At 33.6% G+C, this 26,172-nt stretch overlaps 2 protein-coding genes and 1 non-coding gene across 3 annotated transcripts; 2 read left to right on the top strand and 1 right to left on the bottom strand.

Annotated features, from left to right (window-relative positions):
* Nucleotides 1-12,330: 12,330 nt before the first annotated feature.
* Nucleotides 12,331-14,663, top strand: LOC103484218 (low affinity inorganic phosphate transporter 5-like). The gene is made up of 2 exons (XM_008441180.2): nucleotides 12,331-12,969; nucleotides 13,485-14,663. The coding sequence occupies exons 1-2, from the start codon at nucleotides 12,463-12,465 to the stop codon at nucleotides 14,562-14,564; spliced, it is 1,587 nt and encodes a 528-aa protein (XP_008439402.1). The 5' UTR covers nucleotides 12,331-12,462; the 3' UTR covers nucleotides 14,565-14,663.
* Nucleotides 14,664-19,932: 5,269 nt separating this feature from the next.
* On the top strand, nucleotides 19,933-22,230 carry LOC103484150 (plastid division protein PDV1). The gene is made up of 2 exons (XM_008441106.3): nucleotides 19,933-20,343; nucleotides 21,588-22,230. Exons 1-2 carry the CDS (start codon nucleotides 20,017-20,019, stop codon nucleotides 22,098-22,100), a joined length of 840 nt encoding a protein of 279 aa, XP_008439328.2. The 5' UTR covers nucleotides 19,933-20,016; the 3' UTR covers nucleotides 22,101-22,230.
* LOC127150120 (small nucleolar RNA snoR2/U65) lies at nucleotides 20,891-20,997 on the bottom strand. The gene has a single exon (XR_007822137.1). It is a non-coding gene; the product is annotated as a small nucleolar RNA snoR2/U65 (small nucleolar RNA).
* Nucleotides 22,231-26,172: the final 3,942 nt, after the last annotated feature.

Genomic DNA, 26,172 nt, shown 5'->3' with positions numbered 1-26,172 from the left:
ATGTAATTATTGTTTAAGTGTGTTGTTGATAAAAGAATGTTGTACATAAAGAAGTGTTGTTGATATTGAAGTGTTGTTGATCTTGAAGTATGTATGTAATTATTGTTGAAGTGTGTTGTTGATAAAAAAGTGTTGTAGATAAAGAAGTGTTGTTGATCTTGAAGTGTGTTCTTTTTGGTTTTGCTAGGTTGACAAAGGTCTTAACAAGGCAAAAGGGAATCCTATGGCATTCTATAAGGTATGTACTCAATCATGTTATGGTTGAATGGGCAAACATATTTGAAGTGTGTATGTGTTCTATGTTGTTGAAGTGTTGTTCATCATGAAGTGAATGTGATGTGTTTATGTGGGTGAATGTGTTGTCTTGTTGAATTATTTTGTTTCCTTTTCTTTTCTTATTAGGTTTTGCCACAATCAATTGGAGCAATGAAACCATGGATACGCCAATTAGTTGATGTATAGCCTTTTTTTATAGGTTTGGTAGGAATTTTTTTTGTTTAAATGTAATTATTTAAAATATTTTGTTCGTACGAAAAAACATTTGTACTAACAATTAAAGCAATATTAGTAAGTGTTTATTTCTATTAAAGCGTTCACCTTTTTTCCATTTGTTATTGTATTGGTATGTAATGTTATGTGTAATGGCAGGGCGACAACAAATGCATAATTCAATAAGAAATAGGGCTTTTGAAAAAAGGGACTAAAAAACACAACTATGACATTAAAATTGAAAAATAAAACTGTCATCGAAAAAGTTTTATTGACAGTTAATAAAAGTCATGGTAAGTAAAATGATGACAGTTAAAAAGTGTCATAAATGATAAATAATGACATTTAATATTAGTCATAGATTATTAACAATGACAGTTATATTCCGTCATAAAATGTCAACTATGACAGTTATAATCTGTCTTAAAATATAAACAATGATAGTAATTAACTGTCATCGAATATATATAATGACAGTTATATTCTGTCATAAAATGTAAATTGTGATAGTTATTAACTGTCATCGTAGCTAAATAATGACAGTTATATTCAGTCATTAAAAAAAATCTTTTGTGACAGGTATTATGTGTCATTGAAACGACATTTCGTGACAGTTTATACAACTGTCATAAAATACTTTTAATGACTGCCGCATCAATGACTGCAAAAAACTGTCACGAAAACCTTTAATGACAGCATTTAACTGTCATTGTAGGCCCTTTTTCTACTAGTGTTCAAATTTCATTTAGAAAAAGAATGTTGGTATACCAACAATATACTTGACATTAGTTTTTAATAATGACTATTAATACATTTAAGATGATTAATACTCCAATGACTAGGTTTTTAGTATAATAATTATGGGGATGAAGATTGATCCTCCTACCTCTATGATGGAAAGTCATGTCAATTATTTAAAACACATTTTGAATTAATATTAATATACAAATATAAATATTTTTTAAAATTTTAAGAATGTCATTCAAAATCGGTATGTTTCATATTTAGGTTATTAACTCATGTTATATTATTTTTCTATATGTTTTCGTAACTGATATGTTGTTGGATATATTGTTTGATATTATGTGTCTGTTAGGCTTTTCCAATTGTTGCTAACCATATTCAAAAGTCAGTGACTCAACCCTTATAGATTTTTAAAAATTAAGAAATTTTGTCCTTTTTCATTAAGAAAAAACTTTGTCTATTTCTTCCTCAAATAGGAAAATGTTAGGTTAAAAATGCATTTATAATAGGAGTTCCACCCATAGTAGTTCCTTTAATGACAGGAGAGCATTCCTTAAGAATATGCTTTATGAAGACACTTCATTTACAAAGGGACAAAACAGAGTTCTCCCCATGTTGATTGGGTTTCATGGGATGACTTCATTTCCTGTTGTTGCTTCACTTGTAAAACATGTTCAAATTGTTAACTCAGAATTGGGGCGTTTAGGCCTTTCCTCTGCTTTAGTCAGTGACATTATAGGCCGCTGCCTTTTGATCGCAATCGGTCAAGCCAATAGATTCAATAACAGTAAAGCAAATCCTTCAAAAGCCACAGCTGAATTTGGTGCCTTATTACTTCTCTTACTCCTAGTTGTTCTTATTACTTCTCTTACTCCTAGATTCAATAACAGTAAAGCAAATTCTTCAACCATTTTGGCTAATTTTACCGGCCAAGCTTCCATTATTGAACCTTATCAGGGATTGGCTATTCCTGATGGAGCTCCTTTTACATCTACACTTGTGGATAGAATTGAAAATGTTTTTATGCCTACTTTGGTCATTACCTGTGATTTGAGAGATGTTTTTTTCTAAGATTTCACTCTCCACTTTTGAACCTCTTTTCAGTAAATTCAACATAATTCTCAGTTGTGTGATTTTCGGAGTCAAAATTTTGGCTTCTGTGAAAGATGCTTTCTTACACAATTACAAGACACTACAATGTATGTATATATAGTCATTTCTTATCTCTACTTTCTATGGCTATATATATGTTTGATTTGTTTTAATATGGGGTTTGAAACTCTGAACAAATGCAGCGAATTGACAATGAACCTTTGTAGTTACTGCATTCTTTGGATATTGTTTATCGCAACATTGGTGCCTAATGCAGTCACCAATTGCATTTGAATCTCACCTTCGACGAGCTTCAATTGCTCGCCTGCATTCATCGAAGTGCAAACATTCATCCCATATTAAAACAAAAAAGATCAAAGTCACATGAGAGTTGGGAAGATAAAATCGATGGAGAGAAGTGATTAAAGAATTTAAAGATGATGTGTGTAGAGATGGAGAAGAAACAGCGCATTTATACTTAGAAAAATAGGTAAATAGGTTTGGTTTAATAATAGTAGGAAGAAGAAATTATGGGCTAGAATCAGCACATAACAACTTGGTCTTAATGAATGGAGCTGTAAATTTCCAGAGCTCGGACTTGCTGATGATTTGATTGCTTCAACTGATATCAACTTTATATCAGCTTCTTTGCTGGTAATCATTAGGTTACTGTTTTCTTGTAAGTTGGAGCAAATCCTAAGACAGAGAGTTTGTTGTTATTTGTTTCAATATTCATAGAAATTTTCATTCACTAAGTCTTATAAAAGTTTTACATTAGTTAAATGAGATAAATAATACATTTACATATTCTGCATGTATTAGTCAAAAGTTTACATTTTAATATTCGTGGACCGATTTATTAAAAGGTTAGGGGCACGTGTCCCTGATCATGTTATCAATTTTTGTATTTTAATATTATTTTTGAAGTATCAAATTAAAATATATATTAAATAAAACTATTTTTTAACTAAATTATAGTTATGCTCGATTAGTTGTGCCTCTACCCTATAACTTTGAACTTCTTACTTTTTGCAACTATTTTCATAAAATAGTTTTTATTTCAACGTCTATCCTATTCTTATCTCAAATATCAAATTTCTTCTTAAATTATTACAAAATAAATTTTATTCAAAAAATTAATACTCTTTTGAAAATTGAATGATTTCTTAAAAAGAAATATAATTTTTTAAAAAGGAAAAAAACTGAAATTTCAATGATTTTTTAAAATGAAGATAATTTTTTAAGAAGGGAAAAAAAATCTAACTAAGACAAAACTCTAACTTATTTACTAGTCGTCATTTGTTATCTCACAAATATTTAAAAAACAAATATTCAACAAAAGTGATCTAAATTTCTCCTCTTTCAACGATATTCCGTGAAAAATGTATTATATTCCTTTTTTTATTTTTCTTTTTCTTTTTTCTTTTCTTTTTTAATACAATTTTTAAATTCACATATTTACACTACAAACTTTATTGCTGCAAATGTAGTAAATATTATTGGAGCATCGATGAAACGTAGAGATTTTTTTTAACATTTTTTAGTGTATGTATTCTATAGTATCTGGTACCCGATATAAAATTTCTAAATCTGCCACCGGTTTTATGTAGTTTTTTTCTATCATTAAGAAAACATTTTCTACTTTGGATGAAAGTTAAACATAGCAAATACTTATTGACACATCTACCAACTTGATTATGGTTTTCATTCAGCAAAAACATATTTAAGAACTATATATTTGTTCACACGAGATTTCCGAAGAAATTTGATTCGTGGAGTTGAACTTGTGTTGATGTTGTATTTACGTTGATTTGATGCGATGTGGTTCGATCTCTAGAATTTGATCATCTGATTCTCTCTCGTCTGGATGCTTACGCTTGATTTGAGGATGCGAAGTACGTGATGTTCTTGAAGTTGGAGTCTTGAAAGAAAGCTTGTATCTTCGAAGAAGCTTCAATCTTCGAGGGTGTTCTTGAAGTTGAAGACTTGGAAGAAAGCTTGGATCTTCAAATGAGCTTCAATCTTCGAAGGTGTTCTTGAAGTTGGAGACTTGGAAGAAAGCTTGGATCTTCAAAAGAGCTTCAGTCTTTGAAGGTGTTCTTGAAGTTGAAGACTTGGAAGAAAGCTTGTATCTTCAAAGAAGCTTCAATCTTTGAGGGTGTTCTTGAAGTTGGAGTCTTGGAAGAAAGTTTGTATCTTCAAAGAAGCTTCAATCTTCGAGGGTGTTCTTGAAGTTGGAGTCTTGGAAGAAAGTTTGTATCTTCAAAGAACTTTGATCTTCGAGGTTGGTTGACTTCAAGAGTTGAGGAGGCTTCTATCTCTTGGGAGAATCCTCTCTAGACCTTATGGAGTCAAAAATTTCCAACCCCACAAATGAAAGAACTCCTCTATTTATAGAGTTCCCTGGTGGGCTTTTATGGACTTAAGCCTGTTCTGGTCCATGGACCATACCCATGGGCTCAATCACATGGATTTGGGTCATATTTTATGTTAGGCTAAATTAAGCTTACTTTTGGGCTCAATTGAATTTTAGTCTAACTAAATAATATTTAATTGAACCAAAATAATTAATTTGACCCAATTGTTATAATAAAGACACGTGACATCATTAGAATTATTCAATTTGTCTTTAAATTTAATTTGGGACACATGTCAATTTTTAGTTAATCCCAAATATAATTATTTTAGTAAATGATGTGGCAATTTGTGATTGGTTCCAAAAATTCTTATTCAACAAATGCCCCCTTTCGATATTTATGCTCGTGTATGAGTGGGTTAATCTCGAAAAGATAAATTTAAAATCCAAATATGATCATTTTTTTTTACTCAATTTGACATATCCAATTAATCAACTATAAATTTAGTACATGAGTTTGATTTAAATTTGAAATAATAGTTGGGATATGGTCAATCCTTAATTTAGAAAAATTTAAGGTTTTATCCAGAATTTACTTTAATTTGAGGATACATATTTAATTTTGATGATGGTTTAATTTGATTTTGATAATTTGGAATGACCAATTTTAACATGAGATAATTGAATTTTAATTTCATTTTAAAATTTAAAATATTGAAATATGTTTGAATATTTTAAAAGTGGAATCCGAGATTTTATTCCAAAATAAAATATCATAAGATAATTGGATTTTAATTTTATTTATTATTAAAAAGAAAATTAAAACATTTCCAAATCCTATTAGGAATTGAATTTTAATTTTATTTATTATTAAAAAGGAAATTAAAACCTTTCCAAATCCTATTAGGAATTGGATTTTAATTTTATTTATTATTAAAAAAGAAATTAAAAACCTTTCCAAATCCTATTAGGAATTGAACTTGTTAGCCTTATAAATAGACTCATGCCATAATCATTCTTTTCTCATCAAGGAGAACAAAGGTATGACAGAAAAAGAAAGAAAAAAAATTATCTTCTCCCTTTTTGTTTTTTTTTTAATAATAATAATAATAATACATTTTTTTTTAACTCTCCATCTTTTTTTTTAAGAAGAGTTATTGTCAAAAGGTAAGGATTTATTTATTTTTTTATTGTTTTTATTGTTTTTTTTTTAAATCATTTGTAGAAGTAACTCCGCCGTCAGCGATCCAACTTCTACTGGAGGACGATCAGGCTTTTGCCGTCAGATCCACCGACCTGGTAGGAGCGATCGGGCACCATCGTCATTTAGAGAGGTGATACTGCCGTCAGCGATCCAACTTCTATTGGGGGACGATCGGGCTTTTGCTGTCAGATCCACCGCCCTGGTAGGAGCGATCGGGCACCATCGTCATTTGGAGAGGTAATACTGCCGTCAGTGATCCAACTTCTATCGGGGGACAATCGGGCTTTTGTCGTCAGATCCAACCCCTGGTAGGAGCGATCGGGCACCATTGTCCTTTGGAGGGGTGATACTGTCGTCAGCGATCCAACTTCTATCGGGGGACGATCGGGCTTTTGTCGTCAGATCCACCGCCCTGGTAGAAGCGATCGGACACCATCGTCATTTAGAAAGGTGATACTGCCGTCAGCGATCCAACTTCTATCGGGGGACGATCGGGCTTTTGCCGTCAGATCCACCGCCCTGGTAGGAGCGATCGGACACCATCATCATTTGGAGAGGTGATACTGCCGTCAGCGATCCAACTTCTATCGAGGACGATCGGGCTTTTGCCGTCAGATCCAACTTCTATCGGGGGACGATCGGGCTTTTGCCGTTAGATCTAACCCCTGGTAGGAGCGATCGGGCACCATCGTCCTTTGGAGAGGTGGAGGCAAAATTGTACCATCGACGTCTTCTTGGGGAAGCAATGGTAAAGCTGCACCGTTGTCGTCCTCTCAAGACATAACATATTAGAAATGAGGTAGAGTTTTTTTTTGTTTTTTTTTATTTTTTTTTTTTTATTTTTTATTTTTTTTTTTTTTTTGCTTGAAGAAGACAATACTTTTAAATTTAAATTGAAGAAGAATCCTTTGAGCTTGAATATGAGAATACATCGATGAAACCTTCGATCTTGTACATGAAAAAAAAATAACAGTGCAATCCTTAAAGTCGGTGGAGCACTGGTGAAGTCTTCAGTCTTACATTTGAATGGTTCTTTATGAATAATTTTTTGAACTCGAATTTGAAGAAACATCAACAAAGCCTCAAAATTTGATTTTGAGGAACTTCTAATCTTCTATGATCTTAAATTTTAAGAAACATTAACAAATCCCCCGAATTTGATTTTGAGGAACTTCTAAACTTGGCGATGAAGTGCTGAACTTCAAAAGAATGATGCCACCTTATAAGTATCAACATCTTGCTCTTAATGCCACACCTTTTTTTTTTTAAATTTTGTTATATTGCCCCCAGTAAGGCATCTTCAACTTTAAGTTGATATTCTTTGATGAGAACGAAAACTATCGATTGCTAATGCCATGCTTTATGTGATCATGAAACTACTCTTGCTTTCCATTCTTCTCAACTGAGTTTTTTTTTTTTTTTTTTACTGGACTGAACTTAAAGTTTCCTTTAAGCTGCCTACGTACCCTTTATAATATAGGGATCAAGTCATAACGTAGTTCAATTTTTTTTTTAACTGGACTGAACTTAAAGTTTCCTTTAAACTGCCTACGTACTCTTTATAATATAGGGATCAAGTCATAACGTAGTTCAATTTTTTTTTTTACTGGACTGAACTTAAAGTTTCCTTTAAGCTGCCTACGTACCCTTTATAATATATGGATCAAATCATAACGTAGTTCATTTTTTTTTTTTTTTACCATTCACCTTTTAAGCTCTTGTGGGCCAGGAGCACCATGCAGTTTAGGCTCTTGCGATAAGGAGATTTGCATATTTAGCAACTTTTATTTTCATCAAGAATTTTCTCATCTCCTTCGTTTATGGGATTGGTGAAGATAATGAATCTTGGTTTCACGATCAATGAACCTTCTGTATTTATGTCAACAGACAATTTCCTCTTCATGCGTGATGGGACACGACTGTGAATCTTATCGTCATCATTTTCTTCATGAAATGGTTTTTCCTTCAAAGATTTCATCTCTCTTTGTTGTTGATCGTTTATCATCTTTAGACGATCAAAAGCAGATGTTGAAGGTCGATCTTTCTTCAATGTGGAGATACTTAGCCTTTTGAAAGCTGAAGTTCGAGCGTAAGTAGACGTTGGACATTGGTTTTCTTCTTCTTTCATGGCCATACTCAATCTTTGAAAGACTGAAGATCGAATAGTTAAAGGCTTGATGCGATGAAAGACAAAAGTCCTTTGCTTAATTTCATTTGAATTGTCTACTTCTTCATAAGAATCATAATTGTTGTCGACTTCTACTATGCTGGTAGTATGACATGCAGTGACTTCTAGTATTTTTTCTGGATGATCCTCAAGGAAACTTCTTGGGAGGAATTCTGCCAAATTTATCGATCGTCGAGGTTGGAAGAAGTCCTTGTCTTTTCCTTTGATGGGCTTAGGCTTCCACATCTTCTTGTTCCTTCTTCCCTTCTTTTTATGGGAAATGTTTCCTTTTGAATGCTTTTGATGGAAGTTCGAATTCGTTTGAACGGAACCTATTTGTCTCTCTTTTTTATGAGTCACGCCTATCCATTCTTCGCCCTCATCCTCACTTGTCTCTTCTTTGTTTTGAGAGTTCGACGTCATGGTCTTTTGTTGGAATCGAACAAGTATAGGTTCGAAAGTCCCAAATTGAATCAAACTTTCTCTTTGATCATAAAGCAGTATTGATGGCAGAACACTTGAAGTCATATTAACTGCAACATGATTTGTTTGAGCTACTTCATCAATATCCAGCTCAATTTTATTTTCACGAGCCAACTTTAGAATTAGCTCCTTTAACACGAAGCACTTTTCAACAGGGTGACTAATGACCCGATGATACTTACAGTAGTTAGGATCATCTACTTTTCCTGCTTGCTCCGGTCGTTTACATTCTGGCAACTGAATAAGTTGCTTCTCTATTAATTGCTCTAACATGTCTGCAACATCAGAGTCAGGAAAGGGATAAACTTTTTTCTGTCTTTCTCTAAGAGTTGGGCGTCGCTTTTCATCGCCATCATAATTTCTTTCATGTTTTGTTTCTTTTCTTTTAGAGAAAGATTTCAATGGAGTCTCTTGAACAAGCATAGACTCGTTTAGGATATTATTTGCAATCTTTTTAGTGTCATTGATTTCATTCTTGTCACTCCTTTTTGTTCTTTGAACCAAGAAATCTTTTGCTCCTATGTTGGCTATACTCAACTCCATATCATGGGCGCGAGTTGACAATTCTTCAAATGTGCGAGGTTTTATTCCCTGTAAAATATAGAGAAGTTCCCAGTGCATACCTTGGGTGCACATCTCTACTGCAGACAGTTCTGTGAGTTTGTCTTTGCAATCCAGGCTTAGAGCTCTCCATCGGTTTATGTAGTCGATGACTGGCTCTCCCTTCCGCTGTTTTGTATTTGTTAACTCCATCATGCTGACGACACGCCTAGTGCTATAAAAGCGGTTGAGAAACTCTATTTCCAGCTGCTCTCAGCTATCAATTACTTCTGGCTCTAGATCAGTATACCACTCGAAAGCATTTCCTTTCAAGCTTCGAACGAACTGCCTGACTAGTTGGTCTCCTCTTGATCCTGCATTTTCACATGTTTCGACAAAGTGGGCGATATGCTGCTTTGGGTTGCCCTTTCCATCGAATTGCTGGAATTTTGGAGGTTGGTACCCAAGTGGCATTCTCAAGTTGTCGATTCTCTTGGTGTACGACTTAGAGTACATGAAAGAAGTTTGCGGTGGTCCTCCATACTGAGCTCTAATGGAATTCGCGATCATATCCTGTAGCTGCTGAACTGAGAGAGAAGCAACAGAGACTGATTGTTGTTGTGGTTGGTTTTCCTGCACCACATTCTTCCCTTTATCAGTAGCTTTGACAACAGGAGTTTGACTTGACTCACCAGTTTTGCAAGCCTTCATTTGATCTTTCAAGGCGGCGATTTCATGATCTCGCTCCTCAAAATTTTTCATTAGGAAATTTATTTTTCTCTCCATCTCTTCCATGGTTGCCTCAGCTGTCACATCTACCATCATGACAGACACTACTTCAAGGTGTGATTCTTTGTTTGATAGATTAGAAGCAGGCATAGAGTTGTTGAACAAAGGATTATCTCTGATGATGATCCCGCCTTTAGGAGATTCTATCAGTTGTTCCAAACTTATCTTCTTGAGGACAAAACCTTGTTCTTGTTCTTGCATGCTTCTCTTTAAGTGACTTTGGGTGACAAGTCCAATGTAAGAGTCACTTGCAGTAGAAGATTTGGATGCAGCCTTATTTGTTGCCATTGATTTTCTTGTAGTTGGATGACGAGAGAGAAGGAGAGGTAGAGAGGTCCCACTGGGCGTGCCAATTTTTTCACACAAGATTTTCGAAAAAAATTTGATTCGTGGAGTTGAACTTGTGTTGATGTTGTATTTACGTTGATTTGATGCGATGTGGTTCGATCTCTAGAATTTGATCATCTGATTCTCTCTCGTCTGGATGCTTACGCTTGATTTGAGGATGCGAAGCACGTGATGTTCTTGAAGTTGGAGTCTTGGAAGAAAGCTTGTATCTTCGAAAAAGCTTCAATCTTTGAGGGTGTTCTTGAAGTTGAAGACTTGGAAGAAAGCTTGGATCTTCAAAGGAGCTTCAATCTTCGAAGGTGTTCTTGAAGTTAGAGACTTGGAAGAAAGCTTGGATCTTCAAAGGAGCTTCAATCTTCGAAGGTGTTCTTGAAGTTGAAGACTTGGAAGAAATCTTGTATCTTCAAAGGAGCTTCAATCTTTGAGGGTGTTCTTGAAGTTGGAGTCTTGGAAGAAAGTTTGTATCTTCAAAGAAGCTTCAATCTTCGAGGGTGTTCTTGAAGTTGGAGTCTTGGAAGAAAGTTTGTATCTTCAAAGAACTTTGATCTTCGAGGTTGGTTGACTTCAGAAGTTGGGGAGGCTTCTATCTCTTGGGAGAATCCTCTCTAGACCTTATGGAGTCAAAAATTTCCAACCCCACAAATGAAAGAACTTCTCTATTTATAGAGTTCCCTGGTGGGCTTTTATGGATTTGAGCCTGTTCTGGTCCATGGACCATACCCATGGGCTCAATCACATGGATTTGGGTCATATTTTATGTTAAGCTAAATTAAGCTTATTTTTGGGCTCAATTGAATTTTAGCCTAACTAAATAATATTTAATTGAACCAAAATAATTAATTTGACCCAATTGTCATAATAAAGACACGTGACATCATTAGAATTGTCCAATTTGTCTTTAAATTTAATTTGGGACACATGACAATTTTTAGTTAATCCCAAATATAATTATTTTAATAAATGACGTGGCAATTTGTGATTGGTTCCAAAAATTCTTATTTAACAATATTATATCTTAATGTATATACATATACAATATTGTAGGATCGTAAACTACTTATTTAATATTGCGCTCACAATATATACTAACTAATTTTGAATAGAATCTTTGTGTCATCTAATTAAGAATGTGTAAGTTTAATGAATATATCCAAATCTAATAATTAGTTTGTGATTAATGAATATATCCAAATCTAATAATTAGTTTGTGATTAATGAATATATCCTAATCTAATAATTAGTTTGTGACTTTTCCACATCATAATTTCTTTTTATTAGTTTCGAGTGATGGTCAAGTACGAGAGTCTAAACCTTTGACCTTATTTTGATATCATCAAATGTTACTGTCATGACAATGTTTTTAAAATTTTTGCAATGACAAACAAAAACAAAGTTTATAAATATCATTAAAGCCATGTCCAAATTCTTCACCCATTATATTACCGTAAGAAAGAACATCAAGAAGATCTCCTCCTCCCCTATATATATATATATATATATATATATATAACACATGTTAATATTAATATTTGGCACACAAGAGGTAATCATGATTTTGCCTTCTAATTGACAATATGTTCATTTGATTATAGACAATTTTAAATATAAAAATTGAGAGATGTATATAGCAACTATGTTGGAGTGCATAAGTTTGATCGCACACACAAAGGGTACCAACCAACCCATAAACACACTCAAGAGCCAAATATATATATAATAATAATAATAATCAAATAAATATCTAATTTATTTAAGAAAATAGTTTTTTTTTTTCTTTAATTTAAACAAAAAAAAATCTAAAAGAAAAATATGTTATATATGATATTATACGCAATTAGCCTCTCTATGTTTGTTGTAGTATATATATGTCAACAGCTAGCTTTTGAGCATTTCAGCTTTGGAAAAACCAAAATAAATTAATTTAATAAATTGGAATTAGGAAACAATAAGTGATGAGATAATAATTCGTAAATCGCTGTCTCTTAGGTCAATTTTGCCCCAAAATTATTATGTGTATGAAAGAAAATAAAGAATATGCTAAATATCCTCTTTGTTGATTAGCTCATTTTTATCACCTTGTTCTTCACAACCTAGGATTAAACGACATCCATAATCCCTTCACTTTGCTTTCAATGCTTGATCTATTCACTATAAAAATACCTACTAATTATTAATTAACAATCATCGACCCGACAACCAAAAACACATCTCCCATCAATCCTCCGCTCCATCGTCACCTCGAGAATCATCATGGCAATTGCCGTGCTCGATGCCCTCGACAACGCTCGGACACAATGGTACCATATTACGGCCATAGTCATAGCCGGGATGGGCTTTTTCACAGATGCCTACGATCTTTTCTGCATCTCAACCGTGTCGAAGCTTCTCGGTCGACTTTATTACTTCAATCCAGATAGTACTAAGCCGGGAAAACTTCCGAACCAAATCAACAACGCGGTTGTGGGAGTTGCGTTGGTCGGAACCCTAATGGGACAACTTTTCTTTGGGTGGTTGGGTGATAAACTTGGAAGGAAGAAAGTTTACGGTGTTACCCTAGTTCTTATGGCTTTTTGTGCCATTTGCTCAGGGCTTTCTTTTGGGTCAACATCAAAATCAGTGATAGGTACACTTTGTTTCTTTAGATTTTGGCTTGGTTTTGGCATTGGGGGTGACTATCCACTTTCAGCCACCATCATGTCTGAATATGCTAACAAAAAGACTCGAGGAGCTTTCATTGCAGCTGTCTTTGCTATGCAGGTTCAACTTTTTTATGAATTTACTAAACATAAAGTTGATAGTTCGTGAATATAATGAAAAAGATCAAAATTATCGACAACTTTTTAGATTCCATGTGGCAATCGCAATAAGCAATAATTATATATAAAGATTTTAACCCAACCTACGTTGTTTAGTAGAACAAATTATTGATTTAAACTGCATTAGAAACACTTTTAGATTTGTTCTCACGTGTAGAAGCTATTAGATACGACTTTTATATTTCAGCTTTCCTAAAAATTTGTTATTCTCGTCTCAAATTTATCATTTCATAGTAATTATTTATTTTCCCACATATTTTTCGAATTTTGATTGGTTCAATTCCTTATAACAATTAATTTTTTTTTTGAAAAAAAAATTATAAGAAAAAGGTAGATTAAACAAAATATGATATACACTTTTGATAAAATTCAAAACTTATTCCTAATAATTGAGACTAAACCGGCCTAGTTCTGTATACATAATAATTTTAATTATATGTATGTATATATATGTAGGGTATGGGGCTAATATTTGCAGGGTTGGTATCAATGATCTTATCAAAAATCTTCCTCTCCCTTCATAAAGCTCCCGCATACAAAGCTGACCATGTGTTTTCAACACAACCTGAAGGAGATTTCCTATGGAGAATAGTCCTAATGCTTGGTGCTTTACCAGCCATTTTAACTTACTATTGGAGAATGAAAATGCCTGAAACAGGACGTTACACTGCCCTAATTGAAGGTAATGCCAAACAAGCAGCTGCCGATATGGGAAAAGTTTTAGAAATTCAAATTCAAGCCGAACAAGAAAAACTTTCCAATTTCAAAGCAGCCAATGAATATGGTTTGTTATCTAAAGAGTTTTTTGATCGCCATGGACTTCATTTGATTGGAACTACCACTACTTGGTTCCTGTTGGACATTGCATTTTATAGTAATAATCTTACACAAAAAGATATATTCCCAGCTATGAATTTGACTAGGAAACCTGAGGAAATTAGTGCATTGGAAGAGGTTTATGAAACTTCTAAAGCTATGTTTCTTGTTGCTTTACTTGGAACTTTCCCTGGCTATTGGTTCACTGTGTTTCTCATTGAGAAGCTTGGAAGGTTCAAAATCCAATTGATTGGTTTCTTTATGATGTCCATTTTCATGGCCGTTCTCGGTGTTCGTTACAACTATATGAAGAATCATCCTGTCGAGTTTGCAATTCTTTATGGCTTGACGTTTTTCTTTGCCAACTTTGGTCCTAATAGTACTACCTTTGTCCTTCCTGCTGAGCTTTTCCCAACTAGGGTTCGGTCCACATGTCATGCATTAAGTGCCGCATCGGGGAAGGCTGGTGCGATCGTTGGAGCTTTCGGGGTGCAAAACTATACCCTAGATGGAAACCCTAGCAAGATTCAAAAGGCTATGATTTTCTTGGCCTTTACTAATATGCTAGGGTTTGTGTTTACGTTCTTGGTGACGGAGACGAAAGGGCGATCCTTGGAGGAGATCTCCGGTGAAGATGGGGGCAGGGAAGGTGAAAATGAAACTCATATGCCTGTGAGATCAATGGGGAAAGGTCATGAAATGGAAGGACAAAATGTATGATGACATATAAAAATTAGGGTTTTAATGATATGTGCTCTCGGTGTTGTGCTTTTGTGAAGTATATTTATATGTGAAGGATTGGAGATGGTGAAGAAATAAAGAGCAAAAAATGCTTTTTGGAGAGCGTTTTTTACTCTAATAATTAAACATATTTGTTAGTAAGTAATGTTGACTATGATCAATGTGTTGTACTCTTTGTAATAATTGTAATTGAAGAACAAGTTTGTGTAAAAAAGACTGAAAAACTCACCATTTTCCCAAAATTTAGTTGGTCTACTTACCGGTTACAATCTATATTTTGGATAATTATAATAAATAACTACTTTTTTAAAAAATATAATTAAATATATAGTAAAATATTTTTAAAATTGTAAATATATATCAAAGTTTATCACGGATGTGATAGACTTCTATTGCCGATAAACTTCTATGTGGTCTATCTATGATAGATCAATATTTGCAACATAGTCGTTTATTAATAATAGACTTTGACAACTTTTGTTATATTTGCAAATTTTTATAAAATGTTGTAATATATGTTAATATTTTTAATATAATTTCTATACTTGCAACTATATATATTTTTGAAAAAAATATTTTTTAGTCCAATAATATTTTCTTTTAGTCATTAGATTTTAAAAATAGATATTATTTGATCTCTCATGTAACTTTTTAATTATTGAGTTTTTATAAATATGTTTAAATGGTCCTTGAAGTATATTTTTTGTTTTATTTTTCAAAATAGTTGTTGATATTTAAAATTATAAAAAAAATCTAGAGATAATACCGTTTTTTGAAACTATTTTTCTAATTCAAACTATCATATAATTATTTAAAATAAAAGAATAAAACTCTCGAAGACAGATCAAAGACTATCTAAATTTAATTTTAAAAAACTTAGAGCTAAAAAGGTACCATTTTGAAAGTTAGGGGGTTTGGTTAGTAATAAAAACACATAATTATGTTAGGTTGAGTTGATAATAATTATAGCTGGAAGTAATATTTGGAGGGTTGACATGAATAATAAGGTGAAATGTCAGTTTTTTTTGTGAGAAATGTGAGTTATTAGTGAACCAAACTATGGGTTGGTTACACTACAAGAAAATGGAGCATTCCCGACGCCGAAAAGCACGTCGGCATAAAGAACGTCGGGAATAAGGGCTTTCCCGACGCCCTCAACAACGCGTCGGGAGATGCGTCGGGAAAACCATCTTTCCCGACGCACCATGAAGGCGTCGGCAAAAATACATCGGGAAAAGGGGTTTTTCCCGACGCCGTGCACAGTGCGTCGGGAGCGGCGTCGGGAAAACCATCTTTCCCGACGCACCATGAAGGCGTCGGAAAAAATACATCGGTTGAAAACCATCTTTCCCGACGCCGTGCACAGTGCGTTGGGAGCGGCGTCGGGAATAGGGGTTTTTCCCGACGCCGCGTGAAACGTCGGGAAAAGGGGTTTAATGAGCGTCGGGAATTCCCCTTTTCCCGACGCATTTTGAGGGAATTCCCGACGCCACGTCACTGCGTCGGGAAATCCCCTTTAAATTCGTTTCAGTTCTGTATTCACAGAACCGAAACCGAGAGGAGGAGAAAAAGAAAGGAGAAGAAGAAGAAGTCGCCGCCGGCCGTGCTTTCCTTTTGTTCCGCCGCCGTCCGTCGCCGACCGCCCTCGCCGTTGTTCCTCGTCGCCGTCTGCCACTTTAGGTAAGTGAAATATGTAAATTTATTTAGTTTTTTTAGGGTTTTTTTTGATAAAAATTAGTTTAGGGTTTGTTTGTTTTTTTGTTTTTTTTTTTTGTTTCAAAGTTAAAAAAATTTATGTATTATTGAAATTGTTTAAAGTTCTTTTTTGTTTTTGTTTTAGTTTTGCTTTAGTTAATTAGTTTTAGGATTAGTTTTAGAATTTAGATTTTGAAATAGTTTTAGGATATAGATTTTGAATTAGTTTTAGGTTTTAGTGTTGAATTTGAATTTGAAGTGGTTTTAGGATTTAAGATTGACGTTGAGATTGAAGTTGAAATTGAATTTGAGATTGATAAAAAATTTGAATGTGTAGAGATTTTTGAGGTTATATTGAATTGGGGGGGGGGGGGGGGTGTTTATTGAATTTGAGATTGTTAATATGTTTTAAAGCATGCTTGGAGTTTAAGCATTTGAATATTCTAGATTTATGAAATTATTTACAAAGCATGAGTTTCAAGTTTAGAAAGAGTTATGAGAAAGCATGATTGAAGTTCTAAAGAGTTTTTTTTTTCATAAGCATGCTAACTTCAGAAAGTTAAAGTTTTAGCATGAGATTTTTGAATATGCTTAAGTCTATACCGAGATGTCTTGATCTGATAGAAATTCTATGGGGAAGATTATCTTGTGTACAGGGGTCTTGTGTACAGGGGTCGTGTAATTATTATGAAATGGAATTACTACTTATCTGGGGAGAGGGAGGTTTAAGTTAAATTGAAAATGTTTGTTTTCTATGTCCATAGCCATTATGTCATATCGACGATCAAATTTTATGGAGACGGACGATATGTTCCTCCAGTTTGAGGACGATTTAGATAATAACATCGCGGGAGGGTAGTCGGCCACTCTCTGAGGATGAGATATGCGATCAGGTGTTGGGTAGACGACCAGGCTACTCAAAAGGCCTTGGTTGGGGACCCAAGCCGAAGGCCCGCAGAACGGCAAGTGCAAGCAGTTCGTTGACATCTTGTTCGCAGTCCACACAAAAAGAGATTGAATTACAAGCTAAACTTCATGAAGCTTTGGAACGGATTGAAGTACAAGATAGAAATCACCAAGCATTAGCTTCACAAGTGGAAGCTATGAAAAAGATGATTGAAGACCTAACTCGTGCACAACAGGGACCACCACATGATCCCTAGCTTCATTATGTTTATGTTTTTTCTATATTGAGAACTATATTTTGTTGTAGTCAACTTATTCGTATTATTAATTTTAATTCTATTTTTTTAATTTGTGTTTGTATATTTTTTAATTTATTTTAATTTAATCCAAAACGTCGCGAAATTTTTTTGAGCAATCCGAACATCATTGTGAATGTTTGAGCAAAATATTATAAGGAAAAAAGTAAAAATAAAATATTTTAAAAAATATATAAAAAAATATTTCCCGACGTTCAATACGTCGGGAAAAAAACGTCGGAAAACAGGGTTTCCCGACGCCGGGAGACGCGTCGGCATAGACGGCGTCGGGAATAAGGTTTTCTCGACGCCGTCATGCCGACGCTTCTCCCGGCGTCGGGAAAGGCTTTCCCGACGCTGATTTGGTACTGCGTCGGGAAAGCCTCTCGCGACGCATTTCTCCCGACGTGCTTCCCGACGCCGTTTTGTACGTCGGGATATCCTTTTCCGACGTACTTTGCATTTTCGCCGACGTAGTTGTGCGTCGGGAGTACCCCCGTTTCTTGTAGTGTTATATTCTTAACACACCCCAACCCAACTCTCCCATATTACTCATGGATCAAATGGATTTATTCTTAATTATAAACCTAAAGACTAAATAGAAACATTTTTAAGAGAATAATTATTATGAATAGTACAAAAAATAAAACTATTTACAAAATGTAGCAAAATTTTCAAATGAACTTCGAAGAGATTAATGAATTTTGTTATATTTTGTAAATAATTTTGATGAACATATAAATTAATAAAATATGATTTGTAGTTAAAACGGGAGGTTTCATTCCATTCTCATATATTTGCACTAGTTGTATTGAAAGGAAAAAAAAAACTAAATAAACTTACCTACAGATAGCTCAACTAACATCTAGTCAGTAGAACTTAATTGTGCATGTTGCCTCAAAATTAATGATAGCAATTGATAGTAAATTTTTTAAATGGAAAGATCTCGATAGCTTTCAATTTAGAAAAACCGACATGAAGCACGTAAAAATAGTGGCAAAGACTATTTTTTAGTCGTTCACCCCATTTTTATTTTAAATATACAATTATTTTCTCCTTGTGTGTTATATATTATGTTGAACAAAAATTAATTTACGCCTTTGAATTTTTGGAATTGTATCAATTTAAATCATAAGCTAATAATTGTATTAGTTTAAATTCTCGAGTTATATCAATACAAATTCAAAATTAATAAGTGTATCAATTTTAACCGTAAATTTTCCTAAAAAGTATATCAAATTAAACCATAAACTTTGACAAGTGTTTTAAATTAAACTAGGAATTTTTATAAGTTTATTCAAAATAAAATATATCAATGGAGGGTTTAAATTGATACAATTTTGAATGTTCAAGATTTAAATCGATATATTTATAAAGTTAAGTTTAGAGTTTAAATTTATACAACAATTAGTTTATGTTGTAAAATGATCCTACAACACTCAAAAATTTATGGTTTACATCAATACAACCCAAAAGTCTTTCGTATAATTAAATTGATATTTTTCTTATTATATTATTGTGGGCATAAATGTCATTTGTGGAAGGAGGCCTAAAGACATTTGATTCTTAAAAGATGGAAAATTTTGGAGGGTAATTATAATCGTAGCAATTTTAGGAATAATAATTAAGTATGTAACAATCTATTAAAAAATTGCAAATATAGCAAAATCTATCGGTGATAGACCAATATTTGTAAAATAGTCTATCATTAAGAGACTCCTATTATTAATAAATTTTACTATATTTGCAATTTTTTTTAGGTTAATTTAACAAAAAAAAAAAAAAACTCATGAACACCGGCGGATTTAGCATAGGCCAACTTTATTGTTTTTATATAATATATATAAAACAAAAACTATTTATTTTTTAATATTTATAGTTAGCTTAGTGATTATTTTGCTTGTCAATCTCCCTTCCAACCTAAGTTCAAATCTTACCTATATAGTTTATTTTTCATATTTTCTTTAGCCCCTTGAAATATGTTACAAATTTTCTTATATTTTTAAACGATTATTCTTCTGTTTAAATTTTCTATTTCATCTTCACCATTTTTAGCAAAATTCTTTGAAGTTATTTTATCTTCCTCATATTCGAAAATATCAAGATTGTTTAAACATCATTTTGACATGATCTAAACGATCATTTACCATTGTCAATACGAGTCAACACGATTGATTGCCATAGTAAACACAATCATTTAAATTTAAAGCTCTTTTCCTATAATTTAAAAAGAACTACACGATCGTGTTAATATAATCTAAATGTTCACTTACCATAATTATGATCGTTATGCATGGTCAATATCTTTTTAGATTTGAAACCATTTTTCTATCGTTTAAAAAAAACTAGCCCCATTTTTTTCTAATGTTATTGGATCTAATTATTGTATTGGCGAAGGATCCCAAATTTGAAAGTGAGAGGGAATACGGGCCGGAAATTTTATGTGGCCCAAAACAATTTTCAGATTCCTTCCCCAATCTCCACTCCATTCTTTCCTCCTTCTTCTTCCCTCTCTTTTCTCTCTGTTTCCCTCCATGAAATGGGACATGGAGATCGAGGAAATCGAGGCCGTCCTCGAGAAGATTTGGGATCTTCACGACAAGCTCAGTGAAGCTATTCACTCAATTTCCCGAGATCACTTCCTCACCTCCACCAAACATCTCAGGAAATCTGACAACAACAACAACAACAACAACAAGGATTCCAACAACGCCCCCATTCCCTTACCCCACACTGCTGTCTTCCCTTTCATCGACGAATTTCGGGTCGACCTTGATGATTCTGCCATCCAGGAAGCCAGAAGTCTTAATGCCATTCGAACTGCTCTTGAGAATCTCGAAGATCAGCTCGAGTTCTTTCATGTATGTTCCTTTTTCTTCCCTATTTCGTCTGCCTTCTTTTAATTCTCTCGTTTCTTTAGTTTTCCAGTGGGTAATTTCAAGGTAGAGACAACAGGATAAGTTTTGTTTTCGATATTATTGGGGATTTCCATTATTGCCTAAACAAACAGATTATGTACACATAGCTCTATGTTTGCGATTCAATTAGGTCCTGTTTCTTCATTTTCGGTAGGGATTGATTCGGTAATATATGAATTTCTTTGTTGTCTGTTGTCTGGAAGACTGAAGGGAAGAGTTCCTTCTAGGTTCTCTATTATATGCCTTCTTTGTTTTTTGTTCTACGTCAATGTCCATTTTTTCTGAAGATTGGACGGATTGCTAATTTCTTAACGTTGACTGTTTACTTTGGTTTCTGATTATGAATGCTTGTGTAATTTATGATTTTAGGGAGTCAAACGGCAGTTTCCTTTTCAGTTTTTGAAATTAAGATTTCTGGCTTTGTAGAATTAGGGCTAACAACTGTATGTCCATCATAGAATTTTCTACTTTGATGTTTGAATAAAGGAAAATATGTAATCACACGAAAGGGCTCTGTAATTCTATTGAAAAAGATGAATAGATTCCTATCAAATTGTGAAAGAACCATTTTTGGTCCAATCATAGTGTCATTGGGGTGCCACTAAAGAGTAGAAATACATGGTGTATCCCAAGATGCATCCATCTCACTCTCATCTCAGACACACACACACACACAAGAATTAAAGTCGTGGAAATTTTCTCCTTTTAGTCCGTCCTGAATGGTTTCCATTTAACCAAAGTTCTTTTTCTTTTTTCAAAGAATAAACTATAATTTAGAACAATGGAAGCTTTCGTTCCTACTGAAATCATGGCTTGTATATTATTTAACTCTACGAGTCATTCAGTGGCTAGTTGGGAATAATAGGAGCAAATTGTTCTGAATAGAGGCTCCTAAGCAATGGAAGCTCGGTTTATTGGTTTGCTCTTGATTTATTATTTCATTTTGCTCAACGAAAGCTCAGTTTCTTACCAGAAAAAAATGGACTATTCTTAGTACCATTTAGATATGGTTCTGTAGCCTATAGGACTTGCAACTTCATGTTCTGCATTTAAATGAAAGCAGTAGTGAGTTGCATTCTTATATTCCTTCCCACTTATAGCCTTCTAAGGTTATGTTGCTAACTATTTCATTGGAGTGAATATTGACAGGACAATTGACTCACTGGATTCTTTCTTTTTATTTGCAGACCGTTCAAGTGCAACAGCAGGTTGAGAGAGATGCTGCAATTGCACGACTAGAGCAAAGTAGGATTGTTCTTGCAATGAGATTGGCTGAACATCATGGCAAGAACTATAAAGTCATCAGTGAAGCTTTAGCGTTTGTTGGAGATGTACGTTATGCCGCTAACTATGTTTCACACGAAAACAAAGATGGTCCAAAGTTTAGCCCGAAGGGTCAGAAGCCATTGCCGAACAGTTCAAAGAGGTCTAATACTCTGATCAAGATGCTATTTTCAACCATCGACTTTGCTAGGAAATCTCTCAAAATGGATCATGTGGGCGGGATACTTGGCAATGCTGCCATGGTTGCAATTAGCATGGTTGCATTTCTGCATCTGCACCAGGTAGCATATAAGGTGGCTCCACTGGAGAGAGATGATATTCCTTTCGACAGAAACCTTCGAAGAACTTCTCGGCTCAAGGAATCTTCGTCAAATGAAGATTTCAGCAACTTTGACGTCTTATCTGCAAGGGGTTAGTGTGAATATATAAAACTTTTCAAGCTTTGATGCATCTCTTATTCAGTTGTTTTTAAATGTGCGCTGGCTATGTGATAATGTTTGTTGTATGAAAATTATTTGATTTAGTAGTTAGAAATTTTCTTCATCATTCTTGAGGTTGTAATTGTCTGTTGCATTGAGAGCTTTAAATCTCGAGTCCACTGAGTTGTTCTACAAACAAAAAACAATCATGATTGGAATACCAAAACTTCTAGCTTGCCAAGATTTCTCAAGTTATGAAGCAAGGATATGCCCGTTGGGCCTGATTTGAATCCTCTCCCCATTTGGGCTTGAACATGAAAGACCCAATTCCTAAATCTATATCCATGAGATTGGGGTCCATTAAGGACTGTAAGAACATAGAGAATCTACAAGAATTGCCCCAAAGAGATGATGAAGTGATCAAGAAACTGACTGTTCATCCCGGAAACCAAATCTTCTTTGACCTTGACCACATATCTGAACGAGAAAAAATGTTTGAACAATAATTATATGCAGTCTAGGTTATACTTATCTCTATGCATCCCTAACTTGTAGAAAAGAAAACTTTGCTACATGGCAATGGCAATTTATGATGTGGGACTTAGTAGACTGCAACAGATTTTTGCAACTGGAGATGCACCAAAAAAATTATTGAAGGTAGACCAAAGGGGGAGAAATGACAAATTAGAAAGTCTTAATGAAAAGACATGTCGGCGGAGTGTTTGATATTGATTTGATTTTGTGAGGGCTCTCTCATGGCCTCTAATCTGGATGGAAGAATAGGGGGTTTGAACGCCTGATTTGTAGTTGTGCTTTGTTAGCCTTTCTTTGACTTGTTTAATTTGAAAGGTTGCATGCATCACTCCTTAATCTCTCTATTGTCTTTCCATGAATCACTCCCAAATTCCTCTTTTAATGCAACCAAACATTCCTTTCTGTCCCCATCAAAGATCTCTTTTTATAGAGATAGGCATCCATTTATGCCAGATGTGTGTACCAAATTCCTACTTTGTGTGTGTTTGTGTTTCTTTCTTTCTTCTTTTCTTGGCATATTTGTGGTAGTTTGACATTTTTATTTTGAAAATTGTCATCAAATCACTAATGCTGACTTTTCTCCTTGCTTGACAAGTAATCTTAGAGTTAAGCTTCCTTCTCCGGTGGGTGGATCGATCCGGTTCGAAAAAGCCTTTGCACTTTTAGGAATTATCAAGCTAAAACAACGATTTAGCTTGATTTTTTTTCGATTCAAATAAAAATATTATCTAAACGAAATAGAGATGTCAACGTGAACTTAAGACGTCAATTTAGAGTAATTAAGCGAACTTTTTGTACTTTGAATGAGAGAAGAGAAAAGGTTGGTAATAAGATATTACATCTCATCAACCAAATCATACTTTTTTCAAAATGACATAGGAAAATTGTATATTCTTGATAAGTTCTTACGAAACAATATTATTATAAGAAAGAAAAAGTCATTTATACCAAAAAAAAAAAAAAAAAAAAGAAAGAAAAAAAGCTAAAGGATGCAATTAATACTTAAATAAAACTTTATTTGACACAAGCGAGGTGAAATGCATTTTGTAATAAAAAGTGAAATCATTCCTCTAACAGTTCATATTTTGGTAGATAAGAGAACCCACTCCTATTCAATCTAAATCATTTGAAGATAAAATAAAATCTTCCTTTTCTAAAATAAAAGCACTAAACTGGGTTGTTTTCATACATAAAATCCCACATTTAAAATAAGAAATTTTAAGAAACCAAAAGAAAAAGGAAAAAAGAAACATCGGTCATCCACCAACAAAAGACATTGAATTCTTTTATCTTTCCCACAAAAACCCTTTAGTTGTCGGAGGGAAAATGGTCCCATTTGCATTCAATTAGTAAATGGCTCATGATGTTTAATTCTTTTTTTAAAAAAAAAAAAAGAAAAAAAAAAAGGAAAAAGGAATGAAGACACGTGTCGAGTGATTAGGCAAGCTGAGTATTGATGAGAGTGCCACGTGTAGTAGACAAAGATAATTGGGGGTGCAGGAACCCTCCATACACCTCTCACATGTTACTTACCTGACACCATTTCTTCCTGTTTTCCCCTTCCCCCTCCCCCTCCCCCCTCCCCTTAATTATATATTTTCTTTCTTTTCTTCTCACATATATTTTTTTGGGTCCTACAAGAGCGGACTAATCCCTTTTTTTCTTTAATTATTATTTTAAGAAAAAAAAAGTTTCTTATCTATATTTTCTATTTCCAAATAATTTCATTTTCACATATATATATATATGTGTGTGTGTGTGTGTGTGTAAATTTTTTGAAATATATTGAAATGAAGAAAGGATATTGAATAATTCTTATGGTTCAATTATTTTTTTCTCCCCGTATTGAGACCATGTAGACAAAAAGATAAAAAAAAATAAAAAGAGAAGTGTGCCCCCCTTTCAAACAATGTAAAGCCAAAGTATCTAACAACGAAGTTCGAAATTAAAAAATGATGGACCAAATTTAATTTAAAATTAACCCAAAAAAAAAAAAGAAAAAGAAAAAAGAATCAAGGGATGGGATTTGGTCACATGTGCATTGACCTAAGATAAGAGGTATAGAGACGGATTTCGTAGGCATCCGGTCGGCCCAAACCGGACCCCACAGATAATAGTGAAATGTGAATGAAATAATAAATATCAAAAACAAAAACAAATCGTTGGGCCGAAAGCTTCCCTTCTTCTTCTTCATTTTCCACTAATTAAGCCTCAACCTCGGGTTTTGTGACCTTAAACCCGGCCCTACAAATTACCGGGTGAACTACCACCCAATTCCCCCCTACCTTTGTGGGTCCTAAACCGTATCGAGTCAAACCCAACCTATTCTCGTAATATCATTCGGTTTTTCTTCTCTTTTTGCCTTTTTGAAGGTTCATATAATGTAATTATGGAAACTCTTTCATTTTCTTTCTCTCTTCTTTTTTCTTTTGAAAGTTTTCAGATTGTGAAGATGATGTCGAGAAAGTGACAACTCACGTCCAATTTTTGTTTCATACTATTCTTTGAACCTTAGTTTCTTTCTATGACTTCAAATTTTTGGACAAAATACAACACCCAACACCTACGATATTAATAATTATATCAAAATTTAGGACGATGGATTATATTGTTTGGTAGTAGAAATTTATTAATGCTAAACTTTATGATCAATAGATTTTGTCATACTTACAATACCTTTAACTTGTCGTATTAAGTAACTATTATTATTTTAGATCAAATTCAATCAAGTGATTAAAAGATATGTCTTGATTAAGCAATAAAAAAAAAATGACCGAATGAGAAAAATATTGTTTAGAATTCACATTGGTTTTAATCGGATGGTTTCGAGAAAAACAACAAAATAGATTAATTCGAGTGTGTTACACACTTCATTTGTCCTTTTTAAGTGAAATCAATATGAGGTGGGGACTTCCTATTAAAGTCCAAATAACACATGCATCAATATATATATATATAAAGTTGTATAATAATGCAAGAGTAAAAGAATTTAAATCCTATGAAAATGCATTATAACGATGAAAATATTGTTTAATTCTCTCAAATTCAAAGTATAGATACATATATATATATATATATATATAGTGAAAAGTCACGTGAGAAAATAGAAGGGGCAACAAGCTAGCTAGATGCATAGGGAAATTAAAGAGTAGGTTAGGCTATATAGTATAAAGTTTTTAGGGGGAAAATTGAGTGGTACGTACCTAAGCCCCCAGGGGACCAACAAAATTTAAACATATATATTATATAAATATTATTATGTTTTTGGTGAATTAATATTATATATATATATATAGTTATAAAAGAGGGTTGTCGTTGTTGAAAATTAAATGTTGATATTTTCACAAACTCAACAACAAAAGCTTCTTTAATTCATAACACAAACAACTACCAAACAAATAACAATTTACCCTTTCTCTCTCTCTCTCTCTTCTCTTCTCTCTCTCCTCTTCTATCCTCAACTTGTCTCTATACATTTCTCACAAACCCACCTTTACATAATTTTCTTGTCCCATCCAAACCCAAAAAAAAAAAA

Source organism: Cucumis melo, chromosome 6, assembly GCF_025177605.1.
Source record: "Cucumis melo cultivar AY chromosome 6, USDA_Cmelo_AY_1.0, whole genome shotgun sequence".
NCBI classification, from domain to species: domain Eukaryota; kingdom Viridiplantae; phylum Streptophyta; class Magnoliopsida; order Cucurbitales; family Cucurbitaceae; genus Cucumis; species Cucumis melo.
This window is presented reverse-complemented; position numbering and strand designations above follow the sequence as displayed.